General features: G+C 34.1%; 1 protein-coding gene across 1 annotated transcript in view; it reads right to left on the bottom strand.

Annotated features, from left to right (window-relative positions):
- Positions 1-18,280, bottom strand: part of LOC114330306 (tyrosine-protein kinase RYK-like) — a 548,089-nt gene that overhangs the window by 270,717 nt on the left and 259,092 nt on the right. The window contains exon 4 of the mRNA XM_050641415.1: positions 12,708-12,933. Within this exon, the coding sequence (XP_050497372.1) occupies positions 12,708-12,933 (226 nt within the window). The remainder of the gene's footprint in view (positions 1-12,707; positions 12,934-18,280) is intronic.

Raw genomic sequence — 18,280 nt, forward strand, 5'->3', positions numbered from 1 at the left:
ATGCAACGGGCAGTTTCAACAGTTTTAAATGATGGCAGAAGTGTTAATAGCGTCGCAAAAGACTTCTCAATACCACAAAAACACTTCATCGCTATGTAGTTAAAACCAGATCAACTGGTGGGAATGTACAGCTAGAACGTGTAGGTTATTTCAATGCGCGAAATATTTTTTCTGAGGAGCAAGCGACACTTCTAGCTAATTACCTGAAACAAGCTTAGTATATTTATTATGGTTTAACCCCCAAGGAGCTCAGAAAATTCGCCTTCCAGTATGCCAGTGCAAACCATCTCAGAGTTCCAGATAGCTGGACAAAAAATAAAATGGCAGGTCCAGATTGGTATACATATTATATCAAGAGGAATAAAAATTATCCTTGAGGACACCACAAGCCACCAGTTTGTCAAGAGCCACTTCATTCAACAAATCAAATGTAGACATGTTTTTCAACAATTTGAAAACGGTGTATAAGCGTCTGAATTTGCAAGCATTGGATATTTGGAACGTTGACGAGACGGATATCACAACTGTTCAGAAGCCGGATAGAATAGTGGCACGACGTGGCTTCAAGCAAATTAGCAAATAGGCAAACTCACGTCCGCAGAAAGAGGAACCCTTGTAACTCTTACCGTTGCAGTTTCAGTAAGTGGTAATACTGTTCCTCCGTTCTTCATTTTCCCAAGGGTCAACTACAGGGACCACTTTATTAGAGATGCACCTGTCGGAAGCCTAGGAGATGCAAATCCATCAGGATGACAGGTAAGACAAAAATCATTCAGGTAAGACATTTTCCATATATGATGTTCCTGGAATTGTAAAATTCAGTCTGCCTCTAGCTGCTACGCCAACCAATATAATGTCTGGGTTCCGTAAAACAGGGATCTGTCCTCTGAATGAGGATGTCTTCACAGAGAGTGACTTCTTGCCATCATATGCGACAGACAGGCCTATTCCAGCAAACTAAGAAGGAAACGCTACCGAAAACAATATAAGTATTTCAACAGTGGAACAAGTTGAAATCATGGAGAATCCACCGACAATTTTAGAAAATTTCCCAGATACCAACGACAATTTGTCTGCAAACACAGCCGCATCGACAAAAATAGAACCTGCAAGTTCGATTTTGCTTTCCCCTGAAGAAGTAAGGCCGTTTCCAAAAAGCAGGTCCTCGACAAAATTCGAGAAAATCACGGAAGAAGAGACAGACCGCTATTTTAACCGATACTCCGATAAAAGATGCTCTCGCGGAAGAAAAACAGAATACGAAAGGAAAGAAAGGTTCACATAAAATAAAAACCCGCAAGCAAAAGGAAGACATCAACAGCACGAAAATTAGAGACGGCCGAAAATTTCTTTTTCGGGAAGAAAGCCCGATTCCATCTATGTCTGCAGCTCATCATGACCTTACATCTTCGGAATCTGAGTGCTTAGCATGTGAAGAACCCTATCGAAATAGCACTAGAGGGGATCACTGGGTGCAGTGCACCGATTGCAGCAGATGGGCCCACATCAAATGTACGAACAAAAATAATATCACTTTTTTCAGATGCATTAATTGTGATTCGGATGATGATTTGTGAATTTCGTTGTAATCTTGTAATGTCTGTAGTAGTGTAATACTCAAAATAAACGTGAAATTTGGATCTGCATTTGTTTTTTGCTTGTGTCACTATTATTACTCTTGTGATATCACTAAGAGAATATTGAGTCAACTAACCCCAGCCTGTTAGTTGGCTTATTTGACAAGGCAGTCAAAATTTGCTTAAAACTTTTTTCTACGGAAAATTCTAATAAATTGAAAATGTGTATATAATACCTGAATGAGTATTGAACAAGCTGACATACTTCAATTTAACAATATTCAAAAAATAAATAAGTAAAAATTAATTATAGGAAAAATAAGTCAACAAACCCCGGTCTCCCCTATTGTTTCCGCGAATGCGTATGTCTGCAAATTTTCATTCATTTGCATTGAAGAAAAGTCAGTCAAATTAACGTCTAAAAATTTGATGCAAACTCAAATAATGAATGTGTTGCATGTGTGAGTCCATACTAGTGTAGTAAAGAAAAGAGAGACGTTCTCACAAACAATTTATTTTACTACTGACGACCGGTTTCGCTGTTTACAATTTATACAGCATCATCAGGTCCGGTTAAAGTAAAATCAAATGCTACAAAACAAAAAACCTGAGTTAGTTAGGTGGTCTGGTTTGAATAAATTTTTAATGATACAGCCAATATCAAAGTACATCTGTCAAAGCATGCACATGAATACCCACATGTACGCGCGCATGGTGTACAATCCTCATACTCACAAACATGCACGCATCCATGTGCAGCGGCAAACTATAGTATGTCAAGTATAAGATATATACTTACTTTCCGGTATAAGGGAAAAAAGTAGTAGTATTCAATATCATACTTTTCATGCACCTTGCTAGAGGGATGGTTGGTGAAGGGAAAGATTTCAATGTAATATATTAACTAAACATCGATGGGGTCTTGAAGGGTTTAGTAGGAAAATACGACATTAAACCGATAATCCAATTTGTTAGTTATATATAGTAACGTTATTTTAATTATATCTATGGTGATGTTATCTTATTTATAAATGTAGCTTTTATTATTTGATAGTTAGATGTTGTGTTGGGTGTGCGACTTTAAGAAAAATTGTTCGTTTGTGTAATAAATATGATCTGTTTGTGAATATTTATTTTCTCTGTTTAAAAAATTGTAGTTGAATATAAAATTGATCAGTAGTAATTTGTTAAAACTTTTTTATATTTAAAAAATATTAAAATTGTCAAAATTAGTCAAAATTTAAAATCCTTCATAACTGACTCAGAGTTGAAGCTGTGGTAAGGTAATGCAGCAAGTAAATTAAATTAAATTAAACCAATTGTAATGTGAAGTTATAATTATCTATAGTATAATCAAAACCTATGGAATATCACTAAGAAGTTTAAAAAAGTGAAAATGTAGAAAAAATTTTTAATAATAAATGACTGATGAAAAAAGCTATGTAAAAAGTATATATATATATATATATATATATATATATATATATATATACTTGATATATATCTTATATATCTTATATATAATTATATAGTATATATCTTATACTTGACATACTATAGTTTGCCGCTGCACATGGATGCGTGCATATTTGTGAGTATGAGGATTGTACACCATGCGCGCGTACATGTGGGTATTCATGTGCATGCTTTGACAGATGTACTTTGATATTGGTTGTATCATTAAAAATTTATTCAAACCAGACCACCTAACTAACTCTGGTTTTTTGTTTTGAAGCATTTGATTTTACTTTAACCGGACCTGATGATGCTGTATAAATTGTAAACAGCGAAACCGGTCGTCAGTAGTAAAATAAATTGTTTGTGAGAACGTCTCTCTTTTCTTTACTACACTTGATGCAAACTATTGAAGTAAAGAAAAGCGTTTAATAATATGAAGCAGAAGACCGATGCTATTTAGTCAAACATCAGGACTTAGACAAGGAGATTCCTTATCACCGTTGCTACTCAATTTGGCTTTAGATCTTTAGAATATGCATTAAGTAAAATATCCGAGCTGACAGGGGATTTGCAAATCGAGGATCAAAACTATTGTTTGCCTTTGCGAATGATCTAGATCAGGGGTCGCACTACTAAATAATCTTATGTGGCTAACTAACGAACAAAAAAAACATAATTTTTGAAGATATTTTTAAAAATAAAACAAATTTCTTAGTAAGACTAAGACTAAGACTACTTCTTAGTAAGAATGAAAAAATAAAGGCACACATTTTTTGTTTTATGTATCATTCTGCTAACTGAACAAATTTGTAAATTAATGAGATATCTGACTTTGTTTAGCAGAACTAAGCTTATCAATATTAAACTCGACTGAATAGTCCAGGGTAATAAGGATTTTCTCGGGACACTTAAAGATCCAGGTAGCTGACTACTTTTTTAGTTATTGTAGACCTATAAGAAGAAAACCTACCTGTTTCCTGCCTAGAGTTCGCGTCCGTTTTTTAACTATTAACAATTTAGTGCAAAAACCGCGATTTTTTAGATTTTTTGCACCCTATTTAAAAGATAAATAGTTGAGATAAAATTGCAAAATTCAATTTTTTAGAACATTGAAAAACCTTTAAAATGCCGATTTTTTATTGTCAAAAAGTTAATTTGTTTCTACGCAAACTGCAAAATAAGTGAGAATTGTTATTTGTTAATAACTATTACTAAAACTACCTTATAACTTTGGGGTATAGTTGGGTATTGGGGTAGTTAACAAAACTTTAAAATTTGAGACCGATCCATTAATTAGTTTAAGAGTTATTCTATTTGTTTTTCCCAGAGACCTTTATTTTGCAATAACATAAGACAGAAAATAATGAAGATAGGGCAATTCTGAGTATGCTAAATGAAAGTAGAAGAGTGATAGTGTCAAAATGTATTAACAAAAGATAAAAAAATTAATCAATATAATCAAAAATCCTAATGCCAAATTTTTGAAATTTTGTAGTTTATAAACATTTATAATAACTTTACAAATGTTATCCGTAGGAACAATCTTTTTATATATTCCAAAGATAGTATTTAACACGAATTTTCAAATAAAAAAATTTAGCCTGGGTTCATTCGGGACAAAGTTAGCCATGTGTTTTTTTAATTCACTGCTAATTTGTTTATAATAATTAGGGAATTTCATTGATGCCATTTTAAATAACGGGATTTGTATTTTTTGTTAAAAAATTTTCATAAACATGGTATCTTCACAGCACCCTCTACGATTTTTCAAAATTGTAGTTAAAACGGTTACTAGGGGGAACCTACGAATTCACCGAGTTAAAATACCGAAAAATCAATTTCAAACTAATACAATTTTCTGTATTTCCGGATCAACTCAATGGATTTTCATTTTTCTTTCTTTAATTTGTATGTAATGTCTAAGTACATTACAAATATGCAATTTGTTCATAAATTTATTAATTAATAATCAGTCTAATTTGTTTAAACAATTCTTGAAAAAATATTTTTTTACAAAAATCTATTTTTTTAATCATAGTATCATTAATGATCATACAAAAAGTTAAAGTTCACTTTCATAAATAAATTATTTTTATTAGATAATTATTTATTGAAGATAATTTATTTATTAAAGTATACCTTAACTTTTTGTATGATTAATAATGATAGTCTGATTAAAAAAATGAATTTTTGGGAAAAAATCATTTTTTCAAAAATTCTTTAAACAAATTAAACTTTTTATTAATTAATAAATGTCAAATTGCAAATTGACAAATTACATATTTGTAATGTACAGAAAAATTACATACAAACTAAAAAAAGAAAGATCAAAATATATTCAATAGATCCCGAGATATAGAAAATGATAGTAGTTTTAAGTTGCCTTTTTTAGTTTTTGAACTCGTGCATTTGTCGGCTCCCAGCTCCCTCTTCACTTACCACGACTAGTCACCAACTGAACAACATTTTTAAAAATTCGTGTAAAATACCAACTTTTAGAATATGTAAAATGATTTTTTCTACAATATTTTTAAAGTTGTTCTAACTGTTTATAAACTACAAAATTTCAAAAATTTGGCATTAGTATTTTTGATTATATTAGATAATTTTTTTATCTTTTTTTAGTACGTTTTGATAGTATCACTTTTCTACTTTCATTTAACATACGCAGAATTGAATTATCTTTATTATTTTCTGTCTTATGTTATTGCAAAATAAAGGTCTCTGGGAAAAACAAATAGAATAACTTTTAAACTAATTAATGGTTTAGTATAAAATTTTAAGGGGGTTTGTTAAGTACCCCAATACACAACTTTGGGAGAAGCACTAAAGTTTCAAAGTAGTTTTAGTAAAAGTTATTAACAAATAAATTTCAATTCACTTATTTTGCAGTTTGCGTAGCAACAAATTTACTATTTAAATTTTAAAAGATCTGCATTTTGAAGGTTTTTCAATGTTCTAAAAAATTTAATTTTGTAGTTTTATGTAAATTGTTTAGCTTTTGAACGAGGTGCAAAAAATCGAAAAAATCGCGATTTTTGCACTGAATTGTTAATAATTAAAAAACGGACGCGAACTCTAGGCAGGAAACAGGTAGGTTTTCTTTCTATAGGTCTACAATAACTAAAAAAGTAGTCTCAGCTACCTGGATCTTTGAGTGTCCCGAACATGGTCTAATTCTAGCTTATAACCCTGGACTAGAAGTCGTTGCTACACGCAGACAGTTTTCTAGATGAACATCGGTAATCCGTGTTCTGATACGGGATTTAATATGATTCATCCTACTAAAAATTATTCACACGTGTAAGTGTTTCCAAATAATGAAATCATGAACAGAGAATGTTTGTAAAATGTAGGATATTTCTCCTTGTCAAAATAGTTTTTATAGAATTCTTTCAAGCCAACCTGATTAAATTTTTCATTCAGCTGTGCATCACATTGCATTTCGTAACATTCCATGCGTAGTCGCGCAATTGTTTTGTCAGGAAGAATGAACACATTGTTTCAAATACAAGTCACTCCATTTGCGACTAAATAATCGTGGACGGACTTGTATTTGAAACAATGTATGTATTTAATTTTCAATCGCAAGTGGAGTCCGGCGCTAAATGTCCCGGCAAGGAATTTATGTCTGTTGAAAATGGTGTTGCACATGCAGAAAAAAGCAGACGATGCTTTTTAAAATCTTGGAATCTGCTTTCGAATTCAATTTTTAAATCAGATATTAAAGATGCGTATTTAGTCGCTGTATCCGATGTGATATCTGGTAGTTTGGAACTGCTGTTCCCAAAGCCTTAGTTTTATTTGAAACGCAGAAATAAGATCATACATGCCATTAATAAATTGATCTTTGCTTGGTAGACGAGTATTGAGTTCATTTAAGTGGCTAGTTATATCTACCAGAAATGCAAAGTCGAAAATCCATTCGTCGTCTTGAAACTCTGAAATGCTCTTTGATTTGCTTTCAAAAAATGATTGTATTTCTTTCCTCAAATCAAAAACTCTTTTCAACATTTTTGAACGGGTCAGTCATCTTACTTCTGCATAAAATATGACATCACCATATTCTGATTCGAAGGACTTGAGAAATTCTTGAAATTAACGGTGATTCAAACCTTGCGACTTGATAAAGTTCACTACTTTGATAACTACCTTAATAACATGGTCCATTTTGAGAGATTTGGCACACAAATTCTCTTGATGAATAATGCAATGAAAATTTAGCATCGACGTATTGCCTAGTTTACAGACCTCGTTTTCAATTAGTTTTACCAAACCTTCGTGTTTCCCATCCATTGCTGGAGCACCATCAGTTGTTAAGCCCGTTAAGGAGGGGGTATGGTTTGAAATCAACATATCAAGCACATTTTCGTGATTTTTTTTCGAAGCTATGGTAGAATTATTTTATTTTTAAATTAAATAAACATATTAAGTACAGTTCGAAGAATATTTAAGAAAAAATTCAATCCAAAATATTGAAAAATAAGCCAATGGTGACAAATTTTGGCAGGCAGCTCAAAAAAATGGATTTTGCGGTGGACATCAGAACTCATCACTGGATCATACGAAACAAAAAATTCAAAAAGATTTAATTAGCTTATGAGTTTCACGAGGTAGCAACGTCGAGTTTTTTTATTTTCAATGATTTTTGAATTTTTGGTATCACTCAGAAATCAAAAATACGAAATGTTTGATAAAAATTTTGTGAAAACCAACAGATTTAATATTGTTGAACAAAAAATAAGCACAAAACGAAAAATATCTCGACGTTGTTACCTCACGAAACGCCTAAAGAAAATCTATGCAAAATTTCAGGTAGATCGGTCAAGTAGGTTTTCAGTTACAATGTCCACCGCATTTGAAAAATCAGTTTTGAGAAAAATGTGTTTTTAAGTTTTGACACTGCATCTCTATCTTCTTATTTGTCTGCCAAATCGTAAAGTGATGAACATTGGAATATGTTTTTTGAATTGCGGAGTAATCTACAAAAGAGAAGGCGAACAGTTGTTTAACGTTTCTTACTACGCTCAAGCGTGCTGGCGTGAAGCCGCGGCAAAGCGAGTCAAAGGTAGGGATATTCAACACTCTGTATATTGGGTAATTTTACTCCGATCAATCTGAAATTTTCAGAGAGTATTCTTGAAAGTATGCACTTTTATTTGAAATAATAAAAAAAAATTAAATATTTCAAACCATACCCCCCCTTAAGTTGTTTAGTTGTAATGAAAAGCGATTGAGTGTTGTTTGAATGGCCTCTAATAAATCTCGTGACTTAGTGGTATCCTTAAGTGGAAATAATGCTGTTAGTTCTTCAGTTTTATTACAATAGGCATCAACACCTCTGATAAAGATCACCACTTGTGCGGTATCCGTCATATCGATGCTTTCATCCAATGCCAGAGAATAATATATGAACTCAGATGCACGATTTTTTAACTTATCATCGACATGTTTTCCAATATCATCCACACGCCTTGTAATAGTTTGACGAGACAGGCTTATTTTTGAGAATTCCTTTTTCTTTTCTGGACATAAAATTTCAGTGATACTTTCCAAACACTCCAACAATAACTCCAAACACTCCATAACTCGCTTTTACAACATGTTGACTCTGAATTCGCTCTTGTAAATACTTGTTGTTCTGCAGAAAGTTTTCTTTTTAAGCTATTGACCTGGTCCTGTCGAATCTGTCCTTGCGCAACACACTATATTCGTAGAGAAATATAATATCCGATAAAGTTGCGAGCTTGCTGTGAACTACTGTGCTGACCTGAGACCTGACTGAGACTGAAGACTGAGACTCAGACTGAACTCCTGAACTAACCGACCGGCGACCGATCTGAGGTTCCCGACCGCGCAGGGGCAGGAACTCGCAAAATATTAGGTTTGTTCTAGCATCAGTCTCAAACGGTTTGAAACCATCAGCGAATTATGTTATCTATATATAGTATTGTTTTCTCATTGACCAACTGTTTGCTGACGGTTTCTGACTAGTTTGACTGTTTGCTAGAACAAACCTAAATATTTACTCTCGTCTCCCGCTGAGGCGTTTGCGTAGCTGGCGTTTTTCAAGTCAGCACATCTTTATGTATGTTTGGTATTTGTTGAGATTACACATAAGAGAGGGAATTAAAAATATTTTTGGTAAATATTGTGATCTCAATATCGTGCCCGCGGGCCGCTGGTTGGCCACCCTTGATCTAGATGCAGTCAGTCATTCTTCAAGAGACGTTAAAGAGGTGTTTTCATAACTCGAGGAAGAAACAGGTAGTCTGGACCTTCGAATAAATGAAGAGAAAATGAAATACATGCTAGTAACCAAAAATCCAAGACCAAGACTTAAGAAGAACAAAACTGTTAATGACCACAACTTCAAAGTAGTAAAAGAGTTTAAATATCTGGGGGAGGTAATTACAGATGACAACCACATAAAAAGAGATCTCGGCAAGGATAGCTGCGGGAAATAGAGCATTATTCACCCTATTATCATTATTAAGACCTGAACTGCTAAAAAGAAAATTTAAATTAAGACTGTACATGTCAATTATTCGCCCAGTTGTTACACATGGAAGTGAAACATGAACACTACCTAAAAGAAACGTTTTTAGAATGATATGTGGGCCTAAAAGAGATGAATTGACAGGAGAGAGGAGAAGTCGCCGCAATGCTGTATGGTACTGAAAACACCGCCAGACATATAAAAGCTAACCAGATAAGATGGGCAGGTCATGTGTTAAGATCAGAGGGAGACAGAGTGTTAAAGACAGTGTTTTTTGAGAGACCAGACGGCAGAAGATCAGTAGACCGTCCCGGAAAAAATGGAAAGATGATGTTGAAGGCAATTTATCTATAATTGGACTACAACAATGGGAAATGGAAGCGCAAGATCGTAGAAGATAGAGGTCTATAATAGATGCGGCGAAGACTCACCTAGAGTTGTAAAGCCAGCCAAGAAGAAGAAGAAAGGAACTAAATGAATTCTTATTATATATTTCCTATTATTATTATTATTATTTATTTGCTTTTTTTATCAATAATTAATAAATTATTTATATTCTCTTATATACTATATCATTAAGGATAAATACAAAGGAGAGGATGTCTTGATCCCGCGTATAACGATGATTCCAAAGGACTTACTTTTTGATTTTAAGCATCTACAATAAATTTCCCGTGCCATTGGCTTTGAAATGACGATAAATAGACCGGTCTAGTTAGACTCAAAAATAGGAGTGAGGTTACAATAATTACCATCAAGCTGAAAATTGGCAGCTTTGTTCAAAATACCATCATAAATAAAATCTAAAAAATCCTCATAAATCCGACCCGAGCTAAAAAATTTACGCGGGGTCAAAGGTCACCAAATATGGTTGTTAGCGATTTTCAGTGAAACGGTAAGTTTTATCATAAAATCAGTTTTAACAAAAAATGTAGATAAGATAATTATCTATAAAAAATATCTTAATACTTTTTTTCGTAAGAGTCACCGTTTTTGAGATACAACGATTCAAAGAGTTGAAAGAGTTCAATCGTCATATTTGTATTAGTCATACACCACGTATCACTGAAGCTGTAATACGAGTAAACATAATATTCTATCGGTCAACTTAACTTATATTACACATAATATTATAAGATATTATAAGATAATGTTTCTACTATACAACTTGCGGTCTACCGAGGGATGCAATGTACAAGCTGTATTATATTACAGTGCCAACAAAAAAATCTTTACAAAGTGAATATAATGCGAAAATAATAAGAATTAATATTTCAATTTTACGGCTTATTTCCAACAAAAATAGTAAATTGATATGACAAAGTATTAACTTATAATAATTCTTCTTACTGACGCGTCTTATTCAATTTGTAAAGATGGGTTTTGTCGGAATAAGCACGTTATATAGGTACGTCGGCTAATCTAATCAGCCTACCTATTCTTTGCTCAGAAGGGTTTGAACATATAATGAAAGCCAACTTTCTAGGCAAAATGTTTATTGCTAAGTACTAATAAACATTTCAATATACAATAAACTTTATGCAAATTTAGTTTGTTTACTATTAAGCAAATTACACCGTTATCTTCCTGGAAACCCTTCAGGTAGATGACAGCATCGAGGTATTAATTAGTCTTAAGTACTACTCCGGAGTGGATATACGTGTTAAACCTAATTTTACTTAAATGTGCTGAAGTTTTTAAAAAACTAATTCAACTCCACAAGAAGTTATTTCCAACGGAATTAGCTTTCTTCTCTCTATGTATGGAGCGCCTAAAAAACTACGTGCTTAGATAAGTTTCGATATGCATGTTTGTTTAAAAATACTCGAAATAAAAAACAAGTGCAATTATCTTATCTTCCTCCAACCTCAGAGGCTGCTCATCAACATCTTTTTCGAGTATATTACCAAGTTCAAGTGTGGCTTGGTTATCAGCTAGATAGATACAAAAAACTGGGGATGGAAATTAGTCGACAACTGATTAGAACCAATTCAAACTTTACTCCCACCTGCGCCGGAAAAACTCCTGAACACAATTTTTTGCAACTGTAAATAGGGATGTAGCGCTAAATGTGGTTGAAAAAAGTTGGATTGCTTTGTTCGGTAGCATGCACTAATTGTCAAAACCGGTCGTGCTCCAATGTTGAATCACCAACCATTGAGGATTCATTTGATTCTATCGAGGAGCCATGCGATGTGTCATTATTGGGGCAATTTACTTGCACCCAGGATGAACAAGAAGAAGAAGAACAAGAAGAATAAGAACAACAAGAAGAAGAAGAACTAGAAGGTGAAGAAGAAGAAGAGGAACAAGGAGAAGAAGAAGCAGAAGAAGCAGAAGTATTAGAAAATGATGAACCAGTTGGATGAATTTCCTTTTTTTTAAATTTGTACCGCTTTTTATAACTTTTATCATTTTTAACCCTGGCCAATATCAATTATTCAATAGCTTCAAATTAAACAGAATCATAACAGATCCGTGGAATGGGCCTACTGGGGAAACCACGTTAAAAACGCGCTAAGTGCACTACCTCAAAGGTGGTGTGGAAACGTGTGCGCATATTATGACGATTACAACTCTTTGAATCGTTGTATCTCAAAAACGGTGGCTCTTAGGAAAAAAAGTAATACGATATTTTTTATAGATAATTCTCTTATCTACATTTTTTATTAGAACTAATTTTATGATAAAACTTACCGTTTCGCTGAAAATCACTAAAAACTATATTTGGTGACCTTTGACCCCGCGTAAATTTTTAGCTCGGGTCGGATTTATGAGGACTTTTTAGATTTTATTTATGATGGTATTTTGAACAATCCTGCCAATTTTCAGCTTGATGGTAATTTCTGTACCCTCGGATGTGTAAGTTGACCGGACTAAAAGAAAATCGCAATACTAACCGTTGAAAGTTTGCCGAATTAGCTTAGAGTCTACATATTTCGAGCATAGAAAATTATTTGCGCATCGAAAAACCGTCATCGTTGTATATGTACGCACCGCAAAAAATATTGTTTATCAGAAAGCAATAAATTGCAAATATTTTTGAGTATTTTTTTGGCTTTTTGCTAATTTTTAGTTATTGAACTTAAACACATAATTTAATTATAAGGCGAAACAAAGTTCGCTGGGTCTGGAATAACTGTTTGGTTAATTTTAAGTAATATTTCACTAACCTGAGAAATTAGCATGATTTGTGAAGAAGCATAATATGACACTCGGCCTGGATCGCTGGAGGAATATAACTGGCAAGCATCGCTGGTGGCGTATGGTGAGGGAGATGGGGGGCCCTTGTGGACGCTGGCGATTGTCGCGTAGCTTCCACTCTCCGCACTTGGTGGCCTGCCCAGTCCCGAACGCAAAAACATGTGAGGGTTGCTGTCATACAGTGCAGTCATGTATCTGAAAGTTAAAATCGAAATTACAATATCAAAGGGATCGGTGAAAGCGATCTGGGGAGAAGTAGGATGCAGATATGCGATTATTGAAAAACCAATTTTGGGGCGCACCGCAGGCAAAATATTATTTTCAGTATAAGGTACATTTCTTATTAATCAAAAATTTTTTTAACAAAAATTAGTAGAATTGGAATTAAATATATGCTTTATTGTCATTGAAAATTGTACAACTATATGGACAAAGCTTACAAAAAGTCAGAAAATAACAATAACAATTGCAATTTACTGAAATTGCATAAATCGTCAATATTAAAAAATAAAAGATAATGAAATAAAACTAAAACAACCTGAAGACTAAGTTTTCAATCTAATGGCATATAAAACAACATAATGTTACTCTACATCCCACCAGACTGAAAACAATGGGAACCTTCTCTGGTTACACCTCCGAGGCTTCTACAATTTGCAAGCCATACGGATGCTGAGACTAAGGAAGATGAGGGAATTTTACAATTTATAATTCACGTCCCATCTGCTCAGCGGGGTAAAGTTCAAACGAGAATGGTTCCCTTCGTACTCCAATCAGAGTAAATATGTAAATCAAAAATGAATAACCATTTTCAATTTCGTTGCAAAACGAAAATACATCCGCACCATATTCTAGTCCAATCATAGAGTGCAGCAAGCACCTCTACCGGTTTCGAAACTTATTAGTCTCTCATCAGGAGGCACATATGCTGCTCTCTCCGATCCAACCAAAACAAACCCCGGCGTGCAGTCACGGATTGCAACGAACGAAATGGCATAGATGCCCTAGCGGCAACTGTTAGCAAAAGACTAAGTTTTCACTCTGATGGCATATAAAACAACATAATGTGACTCTACTCCCACCAGACCGAAAACAATGGGAACCTTCTCTGGTTACACCTCCGAGGCGTCTACAATTTGCAAGCCATACGGATGCTGAGACTAAGGAAGATGAGGGAATTTTACAATTTATAATTCACGTCCCATCTGCTCAGCGCGGTAAAGTTCCAACGAGAATGGTTCCCTTCGTACTCCAATCAGAGTAAACATGTAAATCAAAAATGAATAACCATTTTCAATTTCGTTGTAAAACGAAAATACATCCGCACCATATTCTAGTCCAATCAGAGAGTGCAGCAAGCACCTAGATTGGATTGGACTAGAATATGGTGCGGCTGTATTTTCGTTTTGCAACGAAATTGAAAATTGTTATTTATTTTTGATTTACATGTTTACTCTGATTGGAGTTCGAAAGGAACCATTCTCGGTGGAACTATACCGCGCTGAGCAGATGGGACGTGAATTATAAATTGTAAAATTCCCTCATCTTCCTTAGTCTCAGCATCCGTATGGCTTGCAAATTGTAGAAGCCTCGGAGGTGTAATCGGAGAAGGTTCCCATTGTTTTCAGTCTGGTGGGATGTAGAGTAACATTATGTTGTTTTATATACCATCAGAGTGAAAACTTAGTCTTTTGCTAGCAGTTACCGCTAGGGCATCTATGCCATTTCGTTCGTTGCAATCCGTGACTGCACGCCGGGGTTTGTTTTGGTTGGATCAGAGAGAGCAGCATATGTGCCTCCTGATGAGAGACTAATAAGTTTCGAAACCGGTAGAGGTGCTTGCTGCACTCTCTGATTGGACTAGAATATGGTGCGTCTGTATTTTCGTTTTGCAACGAAATTGAAAATGGTTATTCATTTTTGACTAAAACAATCTATTGCAAAATTTAAACAAATTGCAAAGTTCATAATACAACCTTAGGAACTAATAAGCTGCTGCATATGACTCCCAAATATACATAGATAAAATACTTTGGTTACTTGTACATAAGGCTACTGTAATTTCTTAGTTATTCATTAAGAAATTTTTCTGCTGAATTATGGTCTTTCAGATAGATAGGCTTTTGTCGTTTTACGGAACTTGGGAAAAGATGTAACAGATTTAAATAGTAAAGGAAGATGGTTGTATAGTTTTTTTGCAGAATATAATGTAGATTTGTTTGCTAACTCAGTGGACGGGATCGGTAAATAAACATTAAAGGTTGAATTTCCGGTGGAGTAGTTATGGTTAGGCCTTGCTGGAAAAAAATGTAGGTGTTTACCAATTAAGCAAACAATTTCTAAAATATATAAAGAGGGAAGCGTTCAAATTCTGTGAGTTTTTAAGCAGCTTCTGCAATGTGTTGTTCTTCTGAGGCCAAACAGATACTGTATTGCTCTTTTTTGTAATTTAATAATAACATCAGATTGGGCAGCTGTACTAGTACCCCAAAAGGAAGACTTGAACAAAGAAAAATATGTTATTTTGGAAGATTCTAAATTGATTTCCTTCGAAACAGATCTTATTCCATATCAAGCTAAGGCTAGTCTCTTACTTAACAAATTGATATGAAGCAACCACTTAACCGTTTAACGCACCGATTTGTTTGCAAAAATACGTCACAAAATTATCTATTTATTTTATTACAGTAAAATAAACTACGATAACTAGATAATCTAAAGTAAAAAAACGCATATCTTATTGGAATTATCTTCTTCTTCTTTTGCCCTTTAATTCGTACAATTTTGAACATAGGCTTCCCCCAGTTTCCCATATTGGAGAAATATAAAATAAATATCCTCATGCGCCCACCCGGGTTAACTTGGTTATGCGAAAATAGAAACGTATTTCAATACCGAGTTAACTCGGGTGAGTGCGTTAAGCGGTTAAGGTTGCTGCCTATAAAAATACCAAGAAATTTTATAGAATCAACGGTACTGATCTGGCTGTTATTATGAAGCATGGGTTGAAGAGCTGCTTTACATGATAATTATACTGTCTCATCCACGTTAAAAGAAAGTAACAGAGAGTAAAAAAGAGTCAGACCATGTTTTATTCTAAATAGATCCGAAGTTATAGTTGCATCTCTCTCTCTCTCTCTCTCTCTCTCTCTCTCTCTCTTGTCGTTTCCCCATTACTGGGGATCGTGATTTCTTCCAGTATTCTTAACAATTTTTTTCCATTAGTTTCTATCTTCAGCTGCTCTAAGAGCTTCGCAGAATGAGTTTCCATCTGAATGCTTTATTTGGTCAGACCATCTAGTTGGTGATCGTCCTCTTGATCTTCTCTCCGAAACGTTTCCAGAAACAATGAATCTCTCCAAACTATCTTCACCTCTACGAACTACGTGACCGAAGAATTGCAGAATTCGTTAGAGACATATTGTGGGCATCCTTTTTAATTTCGAGTTGGTTTAGAATGGAAACCTTTGTACTATGGGCTGTCCAAGGTATGCGCAGCATTCTTCTCCAGCACCATATCTCAAAGGCATCAATTTTTTTTCGCTCGCGTGCGCGAAGAGTCCAAGTCTCTTCCCCGTATAGAAATATTGAGAATACAAGGGCATTCACCAGTCTCATCTTGATATTTTGAGAGATAGATCTGTCTTTCCAAACTTTAGTTAGGCGACTCATCACATTTTTTGCCATACCAATACGTCTCCGAACTTCTGCTTCACAGCTCCATCATCAGTTGAACTAGATCCGAGATAGACCAAGGTGTTTACTATCTGGTATTCCTTTAATATGTTAGTCAGCTGGATAGTGTCGAATCTGTCGACCACTATTATTTTTGTCTTTGCTTTATTGATTTTCAGACCAACTTTATTGCTTTCGTACTCAACTCTTCGCAGGAGATCAAACATTTCTCGCTCATTTGCTGCTATAAGTGTATCAGCAAATCTTAAATTAAATATTTTCCTACCATCTACTGTTACTCCACTGGTCCATCCTTTTAAAGCCACCCTCATGACATGCATGAATATAGTTGCATGAAAAGTTTCAATAGTTGAGTTGCTCCCAGTATCACTGGGATCATCAGCCAAAAGAAACAATTTTCCATTGTTTTTTAAATTAGTGATGTCATTTATAAAGAAGAGGAAAAGTAGAAGAGCTGAACCTTGTGGTACCTCACAAACCTACAATGTTTTTGTAACCAGAGTCAATATCATTTATTTGCTCTAACCACTTGTTTCCTATTGTCAAAGTAAGATTGGAATTAGTTCAAAGAAATACCTCGAATTTTTTTACCAAAATGTCGTAATTTACACAATCAAAAGCTTTGAAATATTGGGGGCTATGCTGTATCCTTTACGTAAAGTGATTACCTACATGTATAAAGTTCAGAATTACGTACATCAGATTACAGTTGTCAAAACATAAGTGTATAAAGTGGTATGATGTATCAAAAAAATTATGTATCATGTTATTTAGGGTTCTGTCATGTCCTGACTGTCAGTTAATTCATGTTAACCCAACTTTTTGCTTGTTTTTAAGTTTAATGTTTATATTTTGAAAAGATGAATTTTGTAAATCGGTTATTTATGTACTTAAATGCTGTGGCAGAAAGACATAATTTAAATCTAGAGTGACTTCAGTTACGAGATGGATTACGAGACAACCAGTAATCCGTTTTTATGAGATATTTCAGTGCCAAAAACTATTACTGTGATATAAAATTAAATAAAACATTGTAATTACTACTAGATTAACAATCTTATATTTTTTATGTTTAGTGATAATGTTTAAAATTTAATGGACTAAGCTCATGTTGTAAGTTCTTATGCTTCTTTAATACAATGCTTTTTTGTCTTAGTTTCATTGTATTTACTGAGAAAAGAATTATAAATTTATTTTAGACTTGATGAAACAAATAAATTTTGCGAAAGCTTGATATTAATACATTCACTGACACAACTGCATATGAAGTCACTCCTTAAGAAGATGTGACTACATGTGAAGTGGGTCCGTTAATGTGTCTACAGAGTTTTTTTTTATTCTGCCCCTTAACTTAATGACTGCAACCTCAAAATACAGATAACAGACACTAAGAATTCAGCTTTTTCACCCATTTAGTGAAGATGTTTTGTTTACAAATCAACATTATCAGTTTATCTACATTTCTGTATGCTATACCGCTATACCTACTAGAGGTGTATGCTAGCTTGGGAAAAGATCACTACAGGAGCAATGCAACCAATTTGTGACAATAATGTTAGAAGATCCTAACGATTCCAGAGCAACAACTAACACATCCAAGGAGGAAGCTACAGCTACCTGAGGAAAGGAATGCGGAATGTTTCAAACAATCAATGTTTAGAGTTTTTCAAACAAGGAAAGGTTAACGCAGACCTATTCTAACTTGGCTATACTGTACTGATGATAGCTAATGAGTCAGAGACATGTGTCTGTCTTCACATAGTATATCTTAAACATACTGTATTTTTTCCATCCTTGTTGCGAGACGTGCTGATATATACTTCCTACTTGATTTTACTGTCAACTC

This window comes from Diabrotica virgifera, chromosome 10, assembly GCF_917563875.1.
Source record: "Diabrotica virgifera virgifera chromosome 10, PGI_DIABVI_V3a".
NCBI lineage: Eukaryota > Metazoa > Arthropoda > Insecta > Coleoptera > Chrysomelidae > Diabrotica > Diabrotica virgifera.